This window comes from Manis pentadactyla, chromosome 9, assembly GCF_030020395.1.
Source record: "Manis pentadactyla isolate mManPen7 chromosome 9, mManPen7.hap1, whole genome shotgun sequence".
Lineage (NCBI taxonomy): Eukaryota > Metazoa > Chordata > Mammalia > Pholidota > Manidae > Manis > Manis pentadactyla.
In genome coordinates, this window is record NC_080027.1 from 36,152,228 (window position 1) to 36,176,186 (window position 23,959).

Below are 23,959 nucleotides of genomic sequence, written 5' to 3' on the forward strand. Positions count from 1 at the left end.
TTGAAAGTATCAAGAGATCGTGAGACAACCAAAGAAGAACTGTAGATCTTTGGGAAGGAAGGAGACAAAAAGTAACTATTACTTATTTGTTGAACACTTACCATTTAATTAATACAAAGTTTTTTTACACATTTCATTTCATTTCGTCTTTGTAAAACCCCATAACACATGTATACTTAACCTCATTTTCACATGGAGAAATTTAGTCTCAAAGCATTAACTTGGCTGGTTTATAAACAGAGGAGCCAGGATTTCAGTTTAGGTCTTTGAAGTACATGCTCTTAATCACTACATACCTTTCAAAAAGTAAGCATCATCTGAGGACTTGGGCCCAGGAAATTGTGGGTAGTTCAGTGCCCTGAAGACTCATCTCCCTGCGGAGTATCAGGCCTGAGCAGAGGTAGCCTTTGAAATCTTTGTGGACTTAAGTAACATGTGAACACCATGTGGTGCATGTCCCTAAATTAAAGTACTCACATTGTTGTTCTCTTCAGTGCTCCTCAGTACAAAGACTAAATAGGAGAAAAAAAGAGGGTAATCTAGGCATGAAGAGATGCAGTTGATCAAATGTATGCCTTTTTCAGAAAGGTGATTTTAGTGTCTTATTGAAACATGATAATAAATATTCAGTTAGAATGAACAATCATCAAATTGCGATCCTTTAGAAAACTGTTATTTTCTAAGACCTTGTATATAATCAATCAGTCAATCGTCTGAAGAGCTCATGGTTACAGGAATGATGGAGTGGCAATAATTGTGTTTTTTTTTTAAGTGTACTAGATGTTTATCACATACATCACACAATCATTTTTAATATGGAAATTAGACACAACTTATGTCCAGAGGACTGGTGAAAACTGTTCCTGTTCATCCATATGATGGAATATTAAACAGCAATTAAAAATGATGGCTTAGATGTATACTGGTTAAAACAGAAAGATATTTACAATGTGTTGCATGAGTTCTTTGAGGAGCAGGTCATAAAACACTACAAATATTAACATTTTCTAACACATGTTCTAACGAACATGTATTACTTTTTGTAAAGAAATTAGTCATATTGTAGATAGTAAATTAATGAGCAAAAGACCGAGATAACCCACAATGAAGAAATAAAAGGGCCAATATTTGAAAATGTCCAACCTTACCAGTTATCAAAGTAGTGAAAATTGGAACAACATTGAATGCCTTTTCTTTTAACTGACAAGGATTTGTTAAAGGTACTAATTAGTGTTGTAGAATATATCAATGTATCACTCCCATGTTGCTGGTGGGAACATAAGCTTGTAAATATTTTTTTAATCAATTGGGTATATATATATATATATTTTTTTGAGAGGCCATCTCTCATATTTATTGATCAAATGGTTGTTAACAACAATAAAATTCTGTATAGGGGACTCAATGCACAATCATTAATCAACCCCAAGCCTAATTCTCAACAGACTCCAATCTTCTGAAGTATAATGAACAAGTTCTTACATGGTGAACAAGGTCTTACATAGTGAATAAGTTCTTACATGGTGAACAGTGCAAGGGCAGTCATATCACAGAAACTTTCGGTTTTGATCGCACATCATGAACTATAAACAATCAAGTCAGATATGATTATTTGTTTGATTTTTATACTTGATTTATATGTGAATCCCACATTTCTCCCTTATTTTATTTTTTTTTAATAAAATGCTGAAGTGGTAGGTAGATGCAAGATAAAGGTAGAAAACATAATTTAGTGTTGTAAGAGCGCAAATGTAGACGATCAGGTCTGTGCCTATAGACTAAGTATTAATCCAAGCTAGATAAGGGCAACAAAACATCCACAGATGCAGAAGATTTCTCTCAGAATGGTGGAGGGGAGGTTCTAAGCCTCACCTCTGTTGGTCCCCAATTTCTCACCTGATGGCCCCCCTGCGACTGTGCCTGTCTTAGGTTGTTCCTCCCTTGAGGAATCTTACCCGTCTCTGGCTAACCAGTCATCTTCCGGGGCCATACAGGGAAATGTAAAGTTGGTGAGAGAGAAGCAATATTGTTTGAAAAGGTTAGCTTTTTACTTCTTTGCAGATTTATGCCCTGTGGCTTTTATGCCCAGCATTTGTCTTGAGGTATCTTTACCACGTGGAAGAATTATAATACTCGGTAATTTTCAAAATGAGGCACGAATTCTACTAAAGGGTTATAATGAGGAAGGAAGAAGAAAAGCTATAGAAGTAGCAGATGGAAGAAAACATGGGAAGATTGATAATTTCTTTGACATAACTTCTTGTAGAGTAACATAAGCATGTATAGGTTTTAACAAACTACTAATTAAATTGCGTACACACATTAACAGAATAGGAATACAGCTACCTAACCAAAGCAGACCTACAATTACCAGCCATATCCAGTGAAACCAAGAAAACCAGTTAGGTACCCTTGGCATTTGTGAAAACTTATCAATAATATGATGGATATTGTCTAACTGAACTTGAGTAGTTTGAGAAAAATCACACAAATTAGAATAACACATCCCTGGAAACTGTTCACATCCCATATGTTCTTTTAACAGTAAATAGTCTATAGTCGCAAGATTTTGGAGCACTGCAACTTGCACTTCTCCTAATTCTTGATTGAGTTCCGACAGTATAGATCCAGTCAAATTTGTTGTTTTACTGTATGCACAGGCCAGCCTAGATATCTCCTTCCGCATTCCAATGGCAAGTCCAGGAACTGGTGGGATGAATGCAGCTACAACTGCAACAGCGCCAGGATCCCTGTTGAAGCTTTTTGATAATCATCTTCTGGAATGACTCTTCCAGAGAATGTTGATGTTGGAAGCTCCTCCTCATATCACACCTTAATTCGTTTTCTGGGCAGCTAAATTAGGCCTTGATCCTCTGTATAAACACAAACAAACCCTTTGCCCACACTTTGATATGACCTTTATACCATTGTGAAGAACCTATTGGAGAACACCTCACAGGAACTCCTTTTTTTTTTTTTAAGAGAAAGGAATATTATCAGAAAAATGTACTTCCACAGCTGATCATCTGACACCCTTTAAAAGATCAAAATTAAGGATATGTAAAGCATGCATTAATCATTGATTTGCAGTTAGTTTTATCCTATCAGGGAGTAATCCCCCTTTTCTTTCTCTTTTTTTTCTTTGTTATCATTAATCTACAATTACATGAAGAATATAATGTTTACTAGGCTCTCCCCTACACCAAGTCCCCCCCACAAACCCCATTACAGTCACTGTCCATCAGCATAGCAAAATGTTGTAGAATCACTACTTGTTTTCTCTGTGTTGCACAGCCCTCCCCATTCTCCCATCGCCCACATTATGCATGCTAATCATAATACCCCCTTTCTTCTCCCCCCCACTTTTCCCTCCCTACCCACCCATCCTCCCCAGGCCCTTTCCCTTTGGTACCTGTTAGTCCATTCTTGGGTTCTGTGATTCTGCTGCTGTTTTGTTCCTTCAGTTTTTCCTTTGTTCTTATACTCCACAGATGAGTGAAATCATTTGGTATTTCTCTTTCTCCGCTTGGCTTATTTCACTGAGCATAATACCCTCTAGCTCCATTCATGTTGTTGCAAATGATAGGATTTGTTTTCTTCTATGGCTGAATAATATTCCATTGTGCATATGTACCACATATTCTTTATCCATTCATCTACTGATGGACACTTAGGTTGCTTCCAGTTCTTTGCTATTGTAAACAGTGCTGCGATAAACATAGGGGTGCATCTGTCTTTTTCAAACTGGAGTGCTGCATCCTTAGGGTAAATTCCTAGAAGTGGAATTCCTGGGTCAAATGGTCTATTTTGAGCATTTTGAGGAACCTCCATACTGCTTTCCACAATGGTTGAACTAGTTTACATTCCCACCAGCAGTGTAGGAGGGTTCCCCTTTCTCCACAACCTTGCCAACATTTGTTGTTGTTTGTTTTTTGGATGGTAGCCATCCTTACTGGTGTGAGGTGATATCTCATTGTGGTTTGAATTTGCATTTCTCTGATAACTAGCGATGTGGAGCATCTTTTCATGTGTCTGTTGGCCATCTGAATTTCTTTTTTGGAGAACTGTCTGTTCAGTTCCTCTGCCCATTTTTTAATTGGATTATTTGTTTTTTGTTTGTCAAGGTGGGTGAGCTCTTTATATATTTTGGATGTCAAGCCTTTATCGGATCTGTCATTTACAACTATATTCTCTCATACTGTAGGGTACCTTTTTGTTCTATTGATGGTGTCTTTTGCTGTACAGAAGCTTTTCAGCTTAATATTGTCCCACTTGTTCATTTTTGCTTTTGTTTCCCTTGCCCGGGGAGATATGTTCAAGAAGGGGTCACTCATGTTTATGTCTAAGAGATTTTTGCCTATGTTTTTTTCTAAGAGTTTATGGTTTCTTGACTTATATTCAGGTCTTTCATCCATTTCAAATTTACTTTTGTGTATGGGGTTAGACAATGGTCCAGTTTCATTCTCTTACATGTAGCTGTCCAGTTTTGCCAGCACCATCTGTTGAAGAGACTGTCATTTCCCCATTGTATGACCATGGCTCCTTTATCAAATATTAATTGACCATATATATTTGGGTTAATGTCTGGAATCTCTAATCTGTTCCACTGGTCTGTGGCTCTGTTCTTGTGCCAGTACCAAATTGTCTTGATTACTATGGCTTTGTAGTAGAGCTTGAAGTTGGGGAGTGAGATCCCCCCCACTTTATTCTTCTTTCTCAGGATTGCTTTGGCTATTCAGGGTCTTTGGTGTTTCCATATGAATTTTTGAACTATTTGTTCCAGTTCGTTGAAAAATGTTGCTGGTAATTTGATAGGGATTGCATCAAATCTGTATATTGCTTTGGGCAGGATGGCCATTTTGACAATATTAATTCTTCCTAGCCAAGAGCATAGGATGAGTTTCCTTTTGTTAGTGTCCACTTTAATTTCTCTTAAGAGTGTCTTGTAGTTTTCAGAGTATATGTCTTTCACTTCTTTGGTTAGGTTTATTCCTAGGTATTTTATTATTTTTGATACAATTGTGAATGGAGTTGTTTTCCTGATATCTCTGTCTATTGGTTCATTGTTAGTGTATAGGAAAGCCACAGATTTCTGTGTCTTAATTTTGTATCCTGCAACTTTGCTGTATTCCGATATCAGTTCTAGTAGTTTTGGAGTGGAGTCTTTGGGGTTTTTTATGTACAATATCATGTCATCTGCAAATAGTGACAGTTTAACTTCTTCTTTACCGATCTGGATTCCTTGTATTTCTTTGTTTTGTCTGATTGCTGTGGCTAGGACCTCCAGTACTATGTTAAATAACAGTGAAGAGAGTGGGCGTCCCTGTCTAGTTTCCAATCTCAGAGGAAAAGCTTTCAGCTTCTTGCTGTTCAGTATGATGTTGGCTGTGGGTTTATCATATATGCCCTTTATTATGTTGAGGTATTTGCCCTCTATACCCATTTTGCTGAGAGTTTTTATCATGAATAGATGTTGAATTTTGTCGAATGCTTTTTCAGCATCTATGGAGATGATCATGTGGTTTTTGTCCTCTTTTTGTTGATGTGGTGGATGATATTGATGGATTTTCGAATGTTGTACCATCCTTGCATCCGTGAGATGAATCCCACTTGGTCATGGTGTATGATCCTTTTGATATATTTTTGAATTCGGTTTGCTAATATTTTATTGAGTATTTTTGCATCTACATTCATCAGGGATATTGGTCTGTAATTTTCTTTTTTTGTGGGGTCTTTGCCTGTTTTTTTTCGTATTAGGGTGATGTTGGCTTCATCGAATGACTTTGGGAGTATTCCTTCCTCTTCTATTTTTTGGAAAACTTTAAGGAGAATGGGTATTATGTCTTCTCTGTATGTCTGATAATATACCGAGGTAAATCCATCTGGCCCCGGGGTTTTGTTCTTGGGTAGTTTTTTGATTACCGTTTCAATTTCTTTGATCCTAATTGGTTTGTTTAACTTTTGTCTTTCTTCCTTGGTCAGTCTTGGAAGGTTGTATTTTTCTAGGAAGTTGTCCATTTTTCTAGGTTTTCCAGCTTGTTAGCATACAGGTTTTCATAGTAGTCTTTAATAATTCTTTGTATTTCTGTGGAGTCTGTTGTGATTTTTCCATTCTCATTTCTGATTCTGTTGATGTGTGTTGATTCTCTTTTTCTCTTAATAAGTTTGGCTAGAGGCTTATCTATTTTGTTTATTTTCTCTAAGAACCAGCTCTTGGTTTCATTGATTTTTGCTATTGTTTTATTCTTCTCAATTTTGTTTATTTCTTCTCTGATCTTTATTATGTCCCTCCTTCTGCTGACTTTAGGCCTCATTTGTTCTTCTTTTTCCAGTTTCGATAATTGTGATGTTAGACTATTCATTTGGGATTGTTCTTCCTTCTTTAAGTGTGCCTGGATCGCTATACACTTTCCTCTTAAGACTGCTTTCGCTGCGTCCCACAGAAGTTGGGGCTTTGTGTTGTTGTTGTCATTTGTTTCCATATATTCCTCGATCTCTATTTTAATTTGTTCGTTGATCCATTGATTATTTAGGAGCATGTTGTTAAGCCTCCATGTGTTTGTGAGCCTTTTTGTTTTCTTTGTAGAATTTATTTCTAGTTTTATACCTTTGTGGTCTGAAAAGTTGGTTGGTAGAATTTCAATATTTTGGAATTTACTGAGGCTCTTTTTGTGAGCTAGTATGTGGTCTATTCTGGAGAATGTTCCACATGCACTTGAGAAGAATGTATATCCTGTTGCTTTTGGATGTGGAGTTCTATAGATGTCTATTAGGTCCATCTGTTCTAGTGTGTTGTTCAGTGCCTCTGTGTCCTTACTTATTTTCTGTCCAGTGGATCTATTCTTTGGGGTGAGTGGCGTGTTGAAGTCTCCTAAAATGAATGCATTGCAGTCTATTTCCCCCTTTAGTTCTGTTAGTATTTGTTTCCCATATGCTGGTGCTCCTGTGTTGGGTACATATATATTTAGAGTGGGTATATCCTCTTGTTGGACTGAGCCCTTTATCATTATGTAATGTCCTTCTTTATCTCTTGTTATTTCCTTTGTTTTGAAGTCTATTTTCTCTGATACTAGTACTGCAACCCCTACTTTCTTCTCTCTGTTGTTTGCCTGAAATATGTTTTTCCATCCCTGGACTTTCAGTCTGTGCATGTCTTTGGGTTTGAGGTGAGTTTCTTGTAAGCAGCATATAGATGGGTCTTGCTTTTTTATCCTTTCTGTTACTCTTTGTCTTTTGATTGGTGCATTCAGTCCATTTACATTTAGGGTGACTATTGAAAGATAAGTACTTATTGCCGTTGCAGGCTTTAGATTCGTGGTTACCAACGGTTCAAGGTTAGCCTCTTTAGTATCTTACTGCCTGACTTAGCTCGCTTATTGAGCTGTTATATACACTGTCTGGAGATTCTTTTCTTCTCTCCCTTCTTATTCCTCTCCTTCATTCTTTATATGTTGGTTGTTTTATTCTGTGCTCTTTTGTGTTTCCTTTAACTGCTTTTAGTGGGTAGTTGATTTTATTTTTTGCCTTTAGTTAGAATTTGGTTGGTCTGCAGTCTTTGCTGTAATTTTGTTTTCTCTGGTGACATCTGTTTAGTCCTAGGAGTGCTCCCGTCTAGAATAGTCTTTCTAGAATACCCTGTAGAGGTGGTTTGTGGGAGGCAAATTCCCTCAACTTTTGCTTGTCTGGGAATTGTTTAATCCCTCCTTCATATTTAAATGATCATCGTGCTGGATACAGTATCCTTGGTTCAAGGCCCTTCTGTTTCATTGCATTAAATATATCATGCCATTCTCTTCTGGCCTGTAAGGTTTCTGTTGAGAAGTCTGATGATAGCCTGATGAGTTTTTCTTTATAGGTGACCTTTTTCTCTCTAGCTGCCTTTAAAACTCTTTCCTTTTCCTTGATCTTTGCTATTTTAATTATTATGTGTCTTTGTGTTGTCCTCCTTGGGTCCTTTCTGTTGGGAGTTCTATGTATTTCCGTGGTCTGTTCGATTATTTCCTCCCCCAGTTTGGGGAAGTTTTCAGCAATTATTTCTTCAAAGACACTTTCTGTTCCTTTTTCTCTCTCTTCTTCTTCTGGTTATATGGATATTGTTCCTTTTGGATTGGTCACACAGTTCTCTTAATATTCTCTTAATATTGTTTCTCTTAATATTGATCTCCTGGAGATCCTTTTATCTCTCTCTGCATCAGCTTCTATGCATTCCTGTTCTCTGGTTTCTATTCCATCAATGGCCTCTTGCATCTTATCCATTCTGCTTATAAATCCTTCCAGAGTTTGTTTCACTTCTGTAATCTCCTTCCGGAGGTCTGTAATCTCCCTCCGGACGTCTGTTATCTCCCTCTGGACTTCATCCCTTAGCTCTTGTGTATTTCTCTGCATCTCCATCAGCATGGTTATGATTTTTATTTTGAAGTCTTTTTCAGGAAGACTGGTTAGGTCTGTCTCCTTCTCAGATGTTGTCTCTGTAATCTTTGTCTGCCTCAAATTTTGCCTTTTCATGGCGATAGAGATAGTTTGCAGAGCTGGCACGAGTGACGGCTGGAAGAACTTCCCTTCTTGTTGGTTTGTGGCCCTCCTCTCCTGGGAGAACAGTGACCGCTAGTGGCTTGTGCTGGGCAGCTGCGCCCAGACGGGGCTTCTGATTCTTGCCGGGCTGCTATGGAGTTTATCTCTGCTGTTGCTGTGGGTGTGGCCTGCCTCCCGCTGCTGCTCGGATATGGTGAAGCCGCGTTGGAGGGGGAACGGCCAGGAGGCTATTTATCTCCGTGAGGGGCCTCTGAGCTGCCCTGCTATCCAGGGATTTAGGGTGCCCGGACTTCCCTGCTGCTGGACTAAGTGTCCCAGGATGCTTCCGTCTGGTTTTGGGGTCCCTGTCCCTTTAAGACTTCCAAAAAGCACTCGGTTTTCTTTGTCCCTGGGGCGCCGGCTGCAGGGATCCGCTCACAGGTCTTACTGTCCTGTTTCCCTAGTATCCAGGACCCCCCTCATGCACTGTGTCTGCGCTCTGGTGCAGGCTGGGGCTGGGTGGTCAGCAGTCCTGGGCTCCCTATCCCTCCCCGCTCTGCCTCCTCTCCTCCCGCCCGGAGCTGGGGTGTGGGGCGCTCGGGTCCCGCCGGGCTGCAGCTTGTATCTTACCCCTTTTGCGAGGCGCTGGGTTCTCGCAGGTGTGGATGTGGTCTGGCTGTTGTCCTGTGTCTTCTGGTCTCTCTTTTAGGAAGAGTTGTCTTTGCTGTATTTTCAAAAATATATGTGGTTTTGGGAGGAGATTTCCGCTGCTCTACTCACGCCGCCATCTTGGCTCCGCCTGGCAATAATTGTTTTAACTTTTAGTATTTATTGTGGCAGAAGCTAGAGAGGCAGGTGCCACTCTGCTTACATAGAATAAGACTTAGGATTTTTTTCATGTGGTACTATTTTAGTTTCTCAAAAAATAAAATCCTTGCTAATTCAAGAAGTTTCACCTGACGTACTCCTTTTCAAAGATGTGCTTGTTGCTACATAGTAAAAACCAATATGTGGGAAGTGACTTTTCAAAAAACTAATTCTGTTACATCCTAGTGCCTTCTGTGAGAAATTATTTCAGAGAATAGCAGTGTTTTTGTGCTTAGTAAATGATAACTGTTTGCTTCTTACCCCTCTCTCCTCACCCCGTGCCAATGCTGTTTCAATGATTCAGTTTGCGGATCAGCTTATTTCATAGAAAATGAGTTATTTGCTTATTTGACAAATATTGTCTGGTATGTGTCAGGCATTGAGTTAAGACTGAGGATACTGTATGAACCAAAATATAAATGAGGTTGTTTATGTAATTTTAAATTAATGAAGGAGATGGACATTAAATCATCACATTCATATGTGTCATGTTTTTTTAAAGGTGTTGTAAACAGTTGTACATGGTTGTGTTATCAAGCCTATTGGGAACACTGCCCTTGCCCTGATACGTTTGAAAGAAGACTGAAGTCAAAGTGGGGCATAGTGGGGGATGCATGAGTTCCACTGGGGACAAGTGAAAGGATCATCTACATAGATGGATACATGCTTCTGGAACTTAAAGAAGAAGGCTATGAATTGTGTGCTGTGGAAAGTTAATTTAAATTGTTGGCTGAGGTGACATCTTTTACGGACAATGCATACAATGAGAAAAGAACAGGGTCTAGGATTGAGTTTGAGGATCTAATGTTTAATGAACATCTAGAGTAGAATGTAGGTGGAGGCTGAGATGAAGGTCAGATGAAGGAGGAATGCTAGGAGAATACAGCATTAAATGCTTCCAGAGAGGGTATTTCAGGGAGTATCAAATAAAACCCAGACTCTGCTTACCATGGCTTACAGGGAAGGCCCTACATGTTCTGATCTCTTCCTACCTCTTTGACCTCACCTCTGACCATTCATCTTCCTTCAGACGTGTCAGGCTCTTCCCTGCCTCAGGGCGTGGGTGCTTGGTGTTCTCTCTGCTGGAATGGCCTTTCCCAAGTTCAGCTCACATTGTCTCGCTGAAGAGTAGCTAACCCTCCATTCCCTTTAGCAGGATTATCATCAGACTCCATTAAATTTTGAATCTCATTATACAATTACATTTAAATTTTGCTTGGGCTGCAGTTCCAAATCAAACAGAGTTCCAAATCAAATATCTAGGACATGTTAGAGAAAATTCATTTTGTCAAAATGTTTAGCAATAGGTAAAGAATTTTTAGATTTTGGACTGTATCCTCCCTAAGATATCTTGACATGAATGAAATGAAGAGAGCTCCATCTCTTCTGTCTCTTTTATACCTGTCCACCAAGTGTACTACAGGATAGTTAAAGGAATAGGGGAAAGCTGAAAAGATGGTGCCTGGAGTCCACTCGATCAAGGCATGTAGGAATAATTAATAACAAGTAAGCCACAGTACTGATAATCCAATGGATATAAAGCAGCAGTAAAATAGATGATTATTTTCTGAATGATGGGAATACCACTGACAAAGACATTTAAAAAATTTTTTTAGAGTGCATAATTCTATAAGTTTGACATATGCATACACAAGAAACCATCACCACAGTCAAGATAGTGAATGTATCCAAAGTGTTAGCCCAAGTAATCTTAGTTTATGTAAAGTAAAAGTAACTGCTGATTACAGTTGGAACTTTTCACATGTACATGTCATAATCACATCCAGTTACATATTTGTTTTTTGTTTTATTTTTTAAAGAGGTGTTCAGTGGTTAAGTTAGGAAAAAAATTTATTGATAAACAGTCTTATATTAGTTTCAAGTATACAACACAGTAGTTCAACAGGTACCCATATTTTTAATTCCTTACTCCCACTAGTACAGTTACTATGTGTCAACATAGTAAGATATTACAGAATCATTGGCTATATTCTCCATGCTGTACTACCATCTTTGTGACCAACTTAGATTATGTTTGAGAATTTTTGTGTCCTTTATCCCCCTTACACTTCCCCCCCGCCCACCCTAACCCTTCCCCCATGGTCATCACCAGTCACTTCTCAATGTCTGTGAGTCTACTGATATTTTGTTCATTTTGTTTTGTTCTTAAAGTCCACAAATAACTGAAATCGTATGGTATTTGTCTTTCTCCACCTGGCTTATTTCACTCAGCATAATAACCTCTAGGTCAACCCATGTTGTTGCAAATGGCAGGATTTCCTTTTTTAGGCTGAGTAATATTCCATTGTGTATATGTACCACATCTTCTTTATCCATTCATCTATTGATGGACACTTTGGTTGCTTCCATATCTTAGCTATTATAAATAATGTGGCAATAAACATAGGGGTGCATATGTCTTTTCAAAGCAGGGATTTTGTTTCTTTCATGTAAATTCCTAGAACTAGAATTACTGGGTTGAATGGTATTTCTATTTTTAGTTTTTTGAGGACCCTCCATACTGATTTCCACAGTGGCTGGACCAATCGACATTCCCACCAACAGTTTCTCATCCTCACCAAAGACATCCTCTTGTCTTTGGATAGTGGCCATTCTGACTGGTGTAAGGTGATACCTCATTATGGTTTTGATTTACATTTCCCTGATTATTAGCGATGTGGAGCATCTTTTCATATGCCTGTTGGCCATCTGTATTTGACAAAGACTGTTTTAAAAGCCAGTTTAAAGCTTTCTTTGAGTTTACTTCAGTTCAGTGAATATTGGCTGAACTGAGATAGGAGGTTGAGGGTAGCTGTGACGGGGAGAAAGGCTTAGGGAAAGTTGCTGAACCACCTTTTGCTGAGTGGAAAGTTCTTCCCCAGCTGCAGAACAGCAATTATTCTTTCAGAATACAAAGATTGGCTCTTAAATTTCAGGGCCAGAATGAATAAATGGCCAAGGGAGAAAATAACCTTTGTAGAACCTTATTCTGGTAACTTTACTTTTTATTTTTTTTAAGCCATTTTTGTAGCTATCTTGGTCGGTGTGTATTAAGTGTACTTTTGTTATCTTAAACATCAACTCCAGGCTCATGGCCTTTCCTTATATAGCTTCCCTGTCTCCATAATTTGGCACAAGAATGCTTTTTAGTACTGAGTGTTTTCTTTTCTGCTGGTCTCTTTTCACAGCAGCACTGGCCTTTCACCTGGTTTTGTATCTTATTTTAGAAATGGCCTTGTTCTCAGATCTTATTTTAAATGATGGTTGGTCCAGGCCTTGCTGGGAATAGCTTCCATGTCTGAGGAAGACAGAGAAAAGAAGAAATCAGCATAAATTAAAATAAGAGTGATTTCACATGGACCTAGAAGCAAAATTATTACAAAAGATACTAGAAATTAATGCCAAGTTTCCCCCATCTCCCACTCATGGAAGAATTTGAAGACCAGATAGACCAAATGACTTGCTAACAGTTACAAAATATTGATGAGAAGTTGTTATTCTCATTATTTACTTGAAGGCAACATATACTAGAGAATATAATTTGAACACATAAAACAGATAAGCAATTCCTAAAGAAAGAAAGTATACCAAACTAACCCTAGTTATCTTTGAGAAGGGGGTAGTGTATTACAAATTTGTCTTTAATTTCCTGGGTTTGTTAGTGTTTTCTTATGAATATAATTACTTTAGTATTAGTATTTAATATGGTTAAGGCTCTGACCATTTGAATCAGATGGGGAATTGAGTCTGGCCTCCACCACTTATTAGGCTATGACTATGACTTTTGGGAAAGCTGCTTAAGCCCTCTAACTTAAATTTCTTAGCCTGAGAAATAGAAATAACACTTCTGTTTGAGTTAACCATAAGGTTCTTACGTCCAATGCCTGGCCCCCAAGGGGCGCTTGCTCCTGGTAGCCATTATCAGTGCTAGTACAGCTATCACTCCTTCTGTGACAGAACACTGGGCGCTGACAGAGGGTGTCATTTATTGAATGATTTATACATTCCTGTGCTCAGAGACTGGATGCCAAATTAAGCAGTTTTTCAACATCCCTTCTAGTTCATTTTATCTTTCTGTTAACTCAGAGGAAGCAGCCATCAATTTTTACTTACCCTATTAGAATAATACTTAACTCTCGAGTACCTCCATCAGAGCCTGATTCTGACTGTAATTAAAATACAATTCCTTAGTCTTCCTCTTCTGTATTTTATACTAGAGATCTTACCCTGCATTGCCAGGGGAAATCATTAACCATTGTTAAATATAAAATCTCTATTGCAGAGGCATCCATGGCTAACATTCCTGTCACCATCCCCATCACTTCCAAGATTATTTTGTTCTTTTTTATGCTCTTCCAGAGCTGCCTCATCCAGTCATATTTGGGCTTGAGCTTACTACTTAGTCAGTGTGTATTTCCACTTTTCTTTCACCACCTCTAAGTTTGTTTCTTGGGGGATTTTGGATTTTTTTTGGTTGAATCTCTGACTTCACTCTTTCTTGAAGATTTCGTTAAGCTATCCTGAAACCCCTTATGCCAGGGGTAATTTAACTATGATGCATGGGCCTGATCTAGACCACACCCTGGTTTGTATGGCCCACAAGTTAAAAAGAAAAAAATCCATATTGCTATTCATCTTGGACCACCCTGCATGGAATTGACATGTGACAGGCAGATGCCCTTGTGACTTGAACTTGTAGTCCTTTTTAGAATCCACTGTTTTGTCTGTACATGTCTCTTTTGACAGCAGTCCCATTGGCCTTCCTTGTATTTCAAGGTGATAACTGCTTCCTGGAAGTCTCCCACACAGCCCCTGAAGTAAATTCCATCCATGACACCTAGTTCCTATTAATGCCCTAGAAAATCTCAAAATAGCCTTTATTGTTAGTAAACATCTGTGTATACAGTTTCTTGTGATGCAGTACCAGCGAGAGTAGCATTTTATTTATTTGGTTATACTGTTGCCAGCCTATCTAGAGACTGCAGTCATAGACCAGAAGCTTAGCTTGTAATTTTTTAATTTGTTGTTTGGGACCGGCCTAGATTGTTTGACTCATTTTAGTTAGGAACTAACAGCCACAGTAAAATATATCTGAGTATTTTTTCTGTACATTATTTGTAACATTACTGTTTGTGAGGATGATATGCTTTTCCAGTTTACAATTGAGGAAGCCTGTCATCATCATTTGTACACATTCGTTCAACATGAGCACCTGTTTTATCTTAGGCACTGGAGATGCAAATATGAATAAAACATGGTTCCTGTTCTGGAAAATGTCATAGTTTATTGGGGGAGAAAGACACTGAAATGCATAATTACATTTCCAAGTGATAACATTGTATCTCATGTAACAAAGTGTTATATAAAAGAAGAAACAATAAATTTGGGGTGTATGCTAAGGTTGCAAAGAGAGAGTGATCACTGAACCAAGTTTTTAAGGATACATGGAAATTTGCCATTTGGAGAGAGAGGAGCAGTGGGTGAGCATTCCACTGTAGGCAACTGGCCTATGCAAAGACCCAAAGGTATGCAGGGACATGCTGTGTCAGGAGAATGGGTTTAGTCTATCTGGAGAGAAGGCTTTAGGAAGGAAAGTCAAATCGAAATTAGGAGTTTCAATTTTATCTTTTGAGCAGTGGGGAATCATTGAAGATTTTTAAATTAGGGCTGATAGAACCAGACTTGAGTTTGAAAATTCATAGTTTGGGGCTGGAAGGAAGAAAAACAGGTGGCAGACACTAGTTAAGAAGCCACTGTAGTTCTCCAAGCAAGACACAGCTATCACTAAGACCGTATCCATGGAGACAAAGAAGAGTCTCTAGATTTGAGAATTTTCCTAGGTGTAAACAATATAATTTGTGATCAGTACTTGATATGGGAAATCTGGGCAGTGGAGGATCTGGTTTTGGTGACGAGATGAATTAACTGAGTTTAACAGAGCAGGGGAAAATGTAAAAAGAAAAGCAGGATTGTTCATTATTTTGTTTTCTGTTTGTTTTTTTGGGATCAGGGCAACAGTTTGTATTTTGCACAAGGCAGTTTCAGTGTTTTCAGGAACATTCACATAGGCCAGTCCGGATCTCAATCTTGGGAGAGAGGTTTCCATGGAAATATTTTTGAATTCTTACTGTTTATCTTTCCATTAAAAAGTAAGATTCTCAGAGATTAACTTACAAGGTCTCAGGAAGGTGGCTGTAGAACCAAAACAAATTCCTAAGCTTCTTACCAGCTAGGCCTTAACTGAAATCGCCTTTTGAAAGAAAAAAAAAATCTCTTGATTTCCACTATTATTGTTTTACTGTTTCATTTCCCAAAGTATCTTTACTTAAAAAAAGAAAACAAAACAAAAAACCCACTTGTATGTTCATCTGCAGTCCATCTATTTTCTGCACTGTGTTCACTGGCCTTAGTTTTATTTGACTGATGACAGACAAATGAAGAGTTCTCAGGGTGATAGCTAAGGAGCCCCAAGTCTCTTACTTTGTTCTAACAAAACCTTAAAATTCAAAGATTAGATGGTCCTCAGGAAATATTCATTACTTCATATATCCTTGATCAAATCTCAGTTGTTGCCCTGTATCCATATGAGGGAGACTAGATGAAAAGTGTCAAAGAATGAATGTAGAGTGTCCACTTCTCGGCAAGAATTTAAAAATAAAAATTTTTCTTTCCCTGTTTGGATTGTTGAGCTATAGTCCCTCTTGAAAACCAGAGAATAAAGTAGATAGTTCTTCAAAATCTGTACTTACCCCAATTTCGGGGCCATTCAGCATTTATTGAAATACTTAGGCAGTTGTGAAGGTCTTGGGTAGACTTTGAACAAGGCAAATCATTATTCATGATTTTTTTTCCCACATATTTAAAAAATAAGCGTTCTCTACCACACCAAATTCTAGTTTTAACTGTTGCTGTCTCAGTTCTCTCAGTGACTTCCTGGGCTGTGGTATTTTTCCTTTACTTTGTTCTTCATTGCTGTGAAGTATAGTTGCCTGCTGTTTAAGGCAGCTGCAATAGAGTGCACCCAGAAGTGGTTATAATTCTTTATTTAGTGAGCCATAGGGTTTGTAGAGCATTTGCAAATTCCTTTGGGATAAAATGGTTTCTATAAATGTAACATTTTTAATGAAACTATTATTATCACCCCTTAGAGAAATATAGCAGCTAATATGTGTGGATTTGTGGACACAGGCACAAAACTTTTTTTTTAAAGAGCTCACTGCATATTTCAAAAACTTAAAATAAATCATGTGAATCCTATTTTTATACCCTTAATCTTGAATTGCAGAGCTTTTACTCAAGTGTTTACCTTTGGTCCAACATTCCGGGCAGAGAATTCTCAGAGCCGAAGACACCTGGCAGAGTTTTATATGGTAGAAGCAGAGATTTCTTTTATTGAGAACCTTCAAGATCTCATGCAGGTAGGTACACAGATTTTAAAATAGTTTCTAAACACTAGACATCTGTGACATTTAAATCCTTCCATATACACTTTACCTCAGACATTTGTGCATTACAGTGTTTATTGAATAAAGAAGATGGAGAACTACTTAATTTGGTAAACATCTACTGAATGCCCTTAATGTAATAGTTTAAAGTGTAAGAGTCAGACAGAAGTAAGTTCATATCCCAGCACTGCCATTAACTTTGAAAACCAGAGAATAAAGTATATAGCTAGGATGTTACCTAACCTTGGTGATCTTTAGCTGCTTCAAGTATAAAATGAGAATGATGGTGTCTATTTCATAAGGTTATTGTAAGGAGTAAAAAGCACCTTGTATTGGGTCTGGCATATAGCAGGATCAGTGAATAGTAGCTCTTGTATTTGCTAAGCAAATAAATAAAACATCCCTATAGATAGAGAAGCATCTATACAGCTATTTAGAAAACATCCATACAAGCCGTCAGAGCTCTGTTTGCAGGGCAAGGGATGAGGCTGGAGAGGAAGTCATGGTCAGATTATGGAAGAAAGACTTGGTGTTCAAATGACAGGCTGAAGAGTTTGAACTTAATCAAAAAGATACAGGAGAAGGAGCTCTCAGCTGGAAAAGGCCATGGGCAGTTATATTTTAGAAACATCTTTTCAGCAGCAATATGAAGAATGATTTATAGGAAGATAAAAATAGGGGCAGGAGCCCATTTAGGAGGTCATGGCCATAATCCAGATACAGCACACAAACTTTAGAGTTGGGTGGACCAGGGATTGGTTCCTAGCTCTACCACTTACTTGCTCTGTGACTGTAAACAAAGGACTTAATTTCTCTGAGCCTCAGTTTCCTCATCTATTAAATAGGAATAATAATTCCTACTTCATAGGGTAGTTAGGGATTAAACAGATGTATATAAAGCACATAGCATATTTCGCGGCACTTAGTAAGTGCCCAGAAATTAACTGTTGTTATTTTGAATTCTCTATCCAGTACTATTTTGGTTAATATCTTAGTTTGGATTTGTAATTACATGATGTTTATTTTAGCAATTTTCATCAACTCTTCCCTCTATTCATTTATATAGTTTTCTACTCTTATTCACTCAGTAAATGATCCAATACCACTTAAAACATAAACACCACATGTACCACCATATAGAATAGACTCACTATTTTATTATCCGGTCTTAGGTTGGTTTCCTAGTGAACAAACACTAAAGTAGAGATTTCTGTACAGAGGTTTATCAGGGAATGCTTGAGAACACCACCTGTAAGGAAAGGAAGAAAGTAGCATAGGGTAGAGCGAAAAGTTGAACTGTGATGCGCTCACAGACACAGGCCTGACCTAGCTCTAGGAGGAGCTAGAATTGTTCTTCTTAGCTGTCCTGTATGAAGGTCAGTGGGTGAGCCCTTGTGTCTTTCCCATGAACCAGCATTGGACATAGTCTAGCCTTGTGAAGAGGCATATTCTTGGGTAAGAAAACATTCTTGGCCTGGACAGTTCTAGAAGAGGAACTCAGCTGTGAACTACCAGCATTTAGTATTCCCAGCAGATGCAGCTCTTGGTACTGAAGGGGTGTTCTGGCCACACACCAGAGTATCCTCTTACATATTCTTAAACACCTCCCACTGATTGCTTTAAATCAGTGTATCCAAGGGGACATTTTTGGTTGTCCCTGCTAGAAAGTGGGCTGGGGAAAAGGGGAGAGTGGTTGCTACTGGCACCTAGTGTGTAAAGGCTAGGGATGCTGTTCAACACCCTGAAATGCACAGCCACCCCTCCCCCCACCAACAAAGAGTTGTTTCTCCCTTTTATAAGTTACATTCTGTGGAAATTATTATCTTGATGAAGAGCAGTCTTCATTAACTCATAATCTTATAACAAAGGATTTTTCCCCTCGTGAAGTATAAGCAATTAAATATTACCATTTTAGTGCTATTGAGTAATATATTTTTAAGACATCTAAGGGTTGTGCTAACCTTTCGGTTAAGTTTCTGTTTTCTTCAAATATATTTATAGAGCATAGTCTGAAAGTCAAGGTTAGAGAAACCAGTGATTTTTTTTTTCTTTGAATGGAAATTTACAGCTCATGAAAGACACCAATTTAACAGCCCCCGTGGTCAAAGTCTTCATTGTGCAGACGGTATATTGTGTCCCTCAGAGTGCAGGTGCACTCTCCAGTCTCCCTTTTCTTTATTCCTCCCACTATGCATCAGCTTCTTTTAGAGATTGAGGGGTATGACCCTTCGTAAATCATTCAGTTACCTAGTGATGTCTGTATCTCACTGCTAGACTAAAGGTGATCTAACCCCAAGGCAAAATATCTTTAGCCTTTAGCTCTTATTTCATCAAGTTATTCCTTACTCCTATACAAAATATATATATATATATATATATATATGAAGTATACATAAAAATAAATGTAAGTATAAAAACTTTATATGTATGTGAATAAATATATCTGGTTGTCACTTGGTTATTAAGCACTTTCCTACCTCCGATCATATTAACTTACTTCCATAGATGTTCATGCCCCCAGGGTGTCCAGCCTTGGTAAGGGCACTACTGCCACAGCAGGAAAGGAGGTACCTGCTTCTGAGGCAGCCTCTACTTAACAAGGGTGTGTATCTTATGAGCACAAAATTGGAGGCCCTAATGTGATCTCACTGACTTCAAAAACTTTTATTTTGATTCAAACTATTTTAGAAATATATTCCATTCAAATCACTTTTTTCTTCTAAGAACAAGTTTTTCCCATGAGATGTCTACAGAACCCCTGATAAAATGAATTCTTATACACCGATTTGCGTTATTTTTACTTTATGCCTTCACAATGTAAAAATGCACATATTTAGATGTAGATACAGCTTACCACTTCTCTAATTTTACAGTTTACTTTCATTTACCAATGTCTGTTATAGTCCTGATTCTACAAGTGAGTATATTGAAATTTAGAGAGACATTAATGTTTTAGTATTCATTTGACATCCCCCTTCAATACCAGTACTGAAACTGTTAACAAAAGATTCAGACATTTTTCTTTACCTTTTAAAAAACCCCTCTGAGAAGTTACAATGCCTCATCTACTCATTCTGCAAACTGAACTAATGTGCTGTAGTACATTCAAGGATTAAGAGACCTAATAGATTTATACCTACTAAAACCTGGAAAGCAGTCCACACAAGGCCGTGAACAGGTTTTTCATATAAAGGAGCTTACTCATCAGGCAACTCTTTGTCATTTCTCTTAGGTAATGGAGGGGCTCTTCAAAACTACAACAATGACAGTCCTCTCAAATTGTCCTGAAGATGTTGAACTCTGTTACAAATTCATAGCTCCTGGCCAAAAGGTAATTAGTTTTGTAGGTAGAGTCCAACACTGCTCCTCTTTAAATGTGCTAATTACATATAGTAAATATAATTACATTTAATAATTTTTTTCTCTTTTCTTTCCAAGGACAGATTAGAACATATGCTTAAAAACAACTTTGTAATGTAAGTACATACTATACTTTCTCTGAACTTTATTCATACTGTATCATTGTATTTATCACACTGTATTAAAGTTTTTTATTTATATATCTGCTTATCACACTGCCTAGACTCAAGGAAAGCCCATGTTTTATTTTTATGGCTTTTATGTCTGGTTCATAGTTGATAGTCAATGTTTCATGAATAAATAAATGAGTAAATCATAGCAAGATAAATGAGCATAGTGATTATTAACTGTATAAATGTAACTCAAACAATTACTAACTTTAATAAACAAAATATTTGGCTTGAGTAAAAAACAAACTTTAAATATATGCATGCAATGTCTGCCCCTCAGTTTTCCTGCCTCAGTCTTTTTTCTTTTTCTTTTTTAATTTCACTTACTAAAATCTGTAGTATATTCTAAACTGATTTTTCACTTTTTTTAAGCCTAAAAATCTGTATTTTAAGTATAAAACATATCCTATTGTTTCATTTCCGCAACAGTCCTATTCAAGACATACTTGCTATTGGAGTGGTTGTTTATTCCACCAACCATATTAACCAGATAGCCTGTTCTTTTTCAGTTTATCATAAAACAAACACGTACTTGAAATGGAAAAGAACAAAAAGCAACCTAAAATACACAGTGCTAAAAATTTTTATAAGACAGTATTCATGGTAGGTACAGTATACTCAGTTTACTATTCAGAATAGAAAATTGTTTCTGAACATAAGTTGGTATCATTCTTCACTTGCCATCTTTAGGTTCAGGAAGTTTTTGTTCTAAGAGAGTAAAGAACTCAACCTGTCCTTGAGGACAAGAATAAGAAAAACTTGGCAGACTTGACTGAGCCAAGAATTTCAGCTATCAGCCTAGACCTTCAGGCTACGGGTCAAAGTTCTGAGTGGGGAGCCTGAGCAAACAGCAGGGCAGCAGACCTGGGGTCAGAAACAGAGGAAACAGTCGGGAGCCCTGTGATGAAGAACCAAAAGACAGCGAAGGAACGTGAAAGCCTGAGACTTTTTTCTTTCACTTAAACATATATTGAATACTTACTATTGCCACACGTCATTCTAGAATCTAATACCTGTCTTACAGCAATGAACAAAGCAGATAAAATTCTCTGCCCTCATTGAGCTTGCACTTCTGATGGATGTAATAATAGCCAAGATGTAAAGTAGATAAGTAAAACATAAAGTCTGTGAGAATGAGTAATTCTAAGAGGAAAAAAGCCCAGAGAAGACACAGAAGGTAAGACAAAAGAGTGAAGAAATAGAATTTTAGATAGTGTGGCAGGCAAGATCTCACTGAGATGATTTTTGAGTAAAGATCTAAAGAAATTATGAGAACTAGCTATATGGATTTGTGGGAAAAAAAATATTTCAGGAGTGGAATTCCTGGGTCAAATGGTATTTCTATTTTTAGTTTTTTGAGGAACCTCCATACTGCTCTCCACAATGGTTGAACATTTACATTCCCACCAGCAGTGTAGGAGGGTCCCCCTAACTCCCAAGAAGGGACTAATGGCTACCAAAGGGAGGAGTGGGAGAGGGCAGTGGGGAGGGAGGGAGAAGGGGATTGAGGGGTATTATGATTGGCACACAAGGTGTGGGGGTCATGGGGAAGACAGTGTAGCACAGAGTAGACAAGTAGTGACTCCGTGGCATCTTCCTACACTGACAGACAGTGACTTCAATGGGGTATGGGGGGGACTTGGTAATATGGGTGAATGTGGTAACCACAATGTTTTTCATGTGAAACCTTCATAAGAGTCTATATCAATGATACCTTAATAAAAAGAAATATTTCAGGCAGAGAATAGCAAGTACAAATACCCTGAGATCAGAGCAACCCTGTGTTCAAGTAATAGTAGTGAAAAAGGGAAGAGGATAACAGAAGATAAAGTAAGAAAGGAGGAAGGAAGTGGGGAAAATAATGTGGGGCCCTGTAGGTCACTGTGAGGAGTTCGAGTTTTTGCTTGGAGAGGTGGGGAAGCTATTGGAGGGTTCTGTGCAGAGGGCTGACAAGATCTGAATTGATTTTAACAGGATCACTTGAGAACAGGCTTTGGTAGGACAAGCAAGAGAGCAGAGAACCAACTAGGAGATGATTAGAGTCTTCTGACAGGAAATGGTGGTTTGGGCATATATTAGAGTTCTCCAGAGAAACAAAGCCAGTGTGATATGTATATATAAAGACTTACTTTAAGGAATTATCTCATGCAGTTGCAGAAGTTTGGCAAGTTCAGAATTCTGATGGAGTAGTCCAGCAGCTAGAAACTCAGGGAAGAGTTGCAGTTTGAGTCCAAAGGCAATCTGCTGGCAAAATTCCTTCTTTCTTGGGGGAGGCCGGCCATTTGTTCTGCTAAGGCCTCCAGCTGATTGGATGCGGCCCACCCACATTATGGAGGGCAATATGCATGCTTTAGTCAGAGTCCACTGATTTAAGTGTTAATTTCAAAAAACAGCCTTTTTAGAAACATCCTGAATAATGTTTGATCAAATATCTGAGTACCATAGCCCAACCAGGTTGACACATAAAATTAACCATCATAGCCTAGGATAGTGGCAATAGAGAGAAGTCATCCTATTCTGGATATAGTATAAAGACAGAGCAAACAGAATTTGCTGAGAATGAGAAGAGTCAAGGATGACATCAAATCTTGTCTCATACAGCTGCAAAAATGAAGTTGGCCATTACCTGAAAGTGGGAAGGCCTCAACTGGCTGAGTTTGGAGGGATGGTATCAGGATCATCATCATCATCAGGTGTTATGTTAAGATTGAGGTGCTTTTTAGATATTCACATGAAGATGTGAAGTTTGAGTATACAGGTCTGGAGTTTACAGGAGAGTTTGGGACATCAGCTTATTGATAAAAGTTGTAATTAAGTATAAGAAAAGAGATAATGTGAACACCGCAAGGAATCTTTGCTTGTGACCCAAAACCACGGAGGAGCTCTTAAGAGAAGTTACCCAATTCCTATGTAATAAGATCCTAGGTAGGAGAAAAAAATCCACCATTTATTGAATATTTACTGTCTGCAAGACAGTGATAAACTTTACATACATTAGCAGTTCATTTTATCTTCATAACAAAAGATGAAATAGGCACTCAAACTCATTTCCATCTGATTTCAAAGCTCATGCTTTCAGCCCCTGTACTTCATTTGAAAGGGCCAGGGAATAATGGAATAGTTGTAGCTCCACCTCACGTATCACTTACCTACTGTGCTTTGGAATCCCTGTCTATAAAATATTGAGGTTGGTAAATGACCTCATGGGCTGAGCCATGTCAGTCATCACCATCACCATCATCCATTCCACCCAGCACAAATCATAGTGTGGTTTAAATTTCTATGTACAATTATTTGTTTAGTCTCTTTCATTTCTGTGTGTTCAAGGGCTTGTTTATTTTGCTCACTGTTACTCCACCAGTGCTCAGTACAGAGCCTCTTACAGGAACTCAGTAAATATTTATTGATAACTGAGTGAATGAATAAATGACATTTGAGTGACCATAGTGAGTGAGGATATTCTCCTTTAGCGTAGGTCCTCTCTTGGAGGTTTCCTATTAATTCATACCAATTTTCACTTGAGACAGTGAGTGTAGTGAACTGTGGTTCAGAGGACCTGGATTTAATTCTGGATGTACCACTTATTTGCCATGAATTAAGTAATTA

The 23,959-nt window shown here is 38.1% G+C and overlaps 1 protein-coding gene across 10 annotated transcripts in view; it reads left to right on the forward strand.

Annotated features, from left to right (window-relative positions):
• Positions 1 to 23,959, forward strand: part of NARS2 (asparaginyl-tRNA synthetase 2, mitochondrial) — a 192,888-nt gene that overhangs the window by 80,637 nt on the left and 88,292 nt on the right. For all 10 annotated transcript variants that reach the window (XR_008999198.1, XR_008999196.1, XR_008999197.1 and 7 more), the window contains 3 exons: positions 16,664 to 16,796; positions 20,056 to 20,154; positions 20,262 to 20,299. Coding sequence is in view for 3 of the 10 variants with exons in the window: in XM_057507194.1 (XP_057363177.1) it covers positions 16,664 to 16,796; positions 20,056 to 20,154; positions 20,262 to 20,299 (270 nt within the window). In the remaining 7 variants the exon portion in view is untranslated. The remainder of the gene's footprint in view (positions 1 to 16,663; positions 16,797 to 20,055; positions 20,155 to 20,261; positions 20,300 to 23,959) is intronic.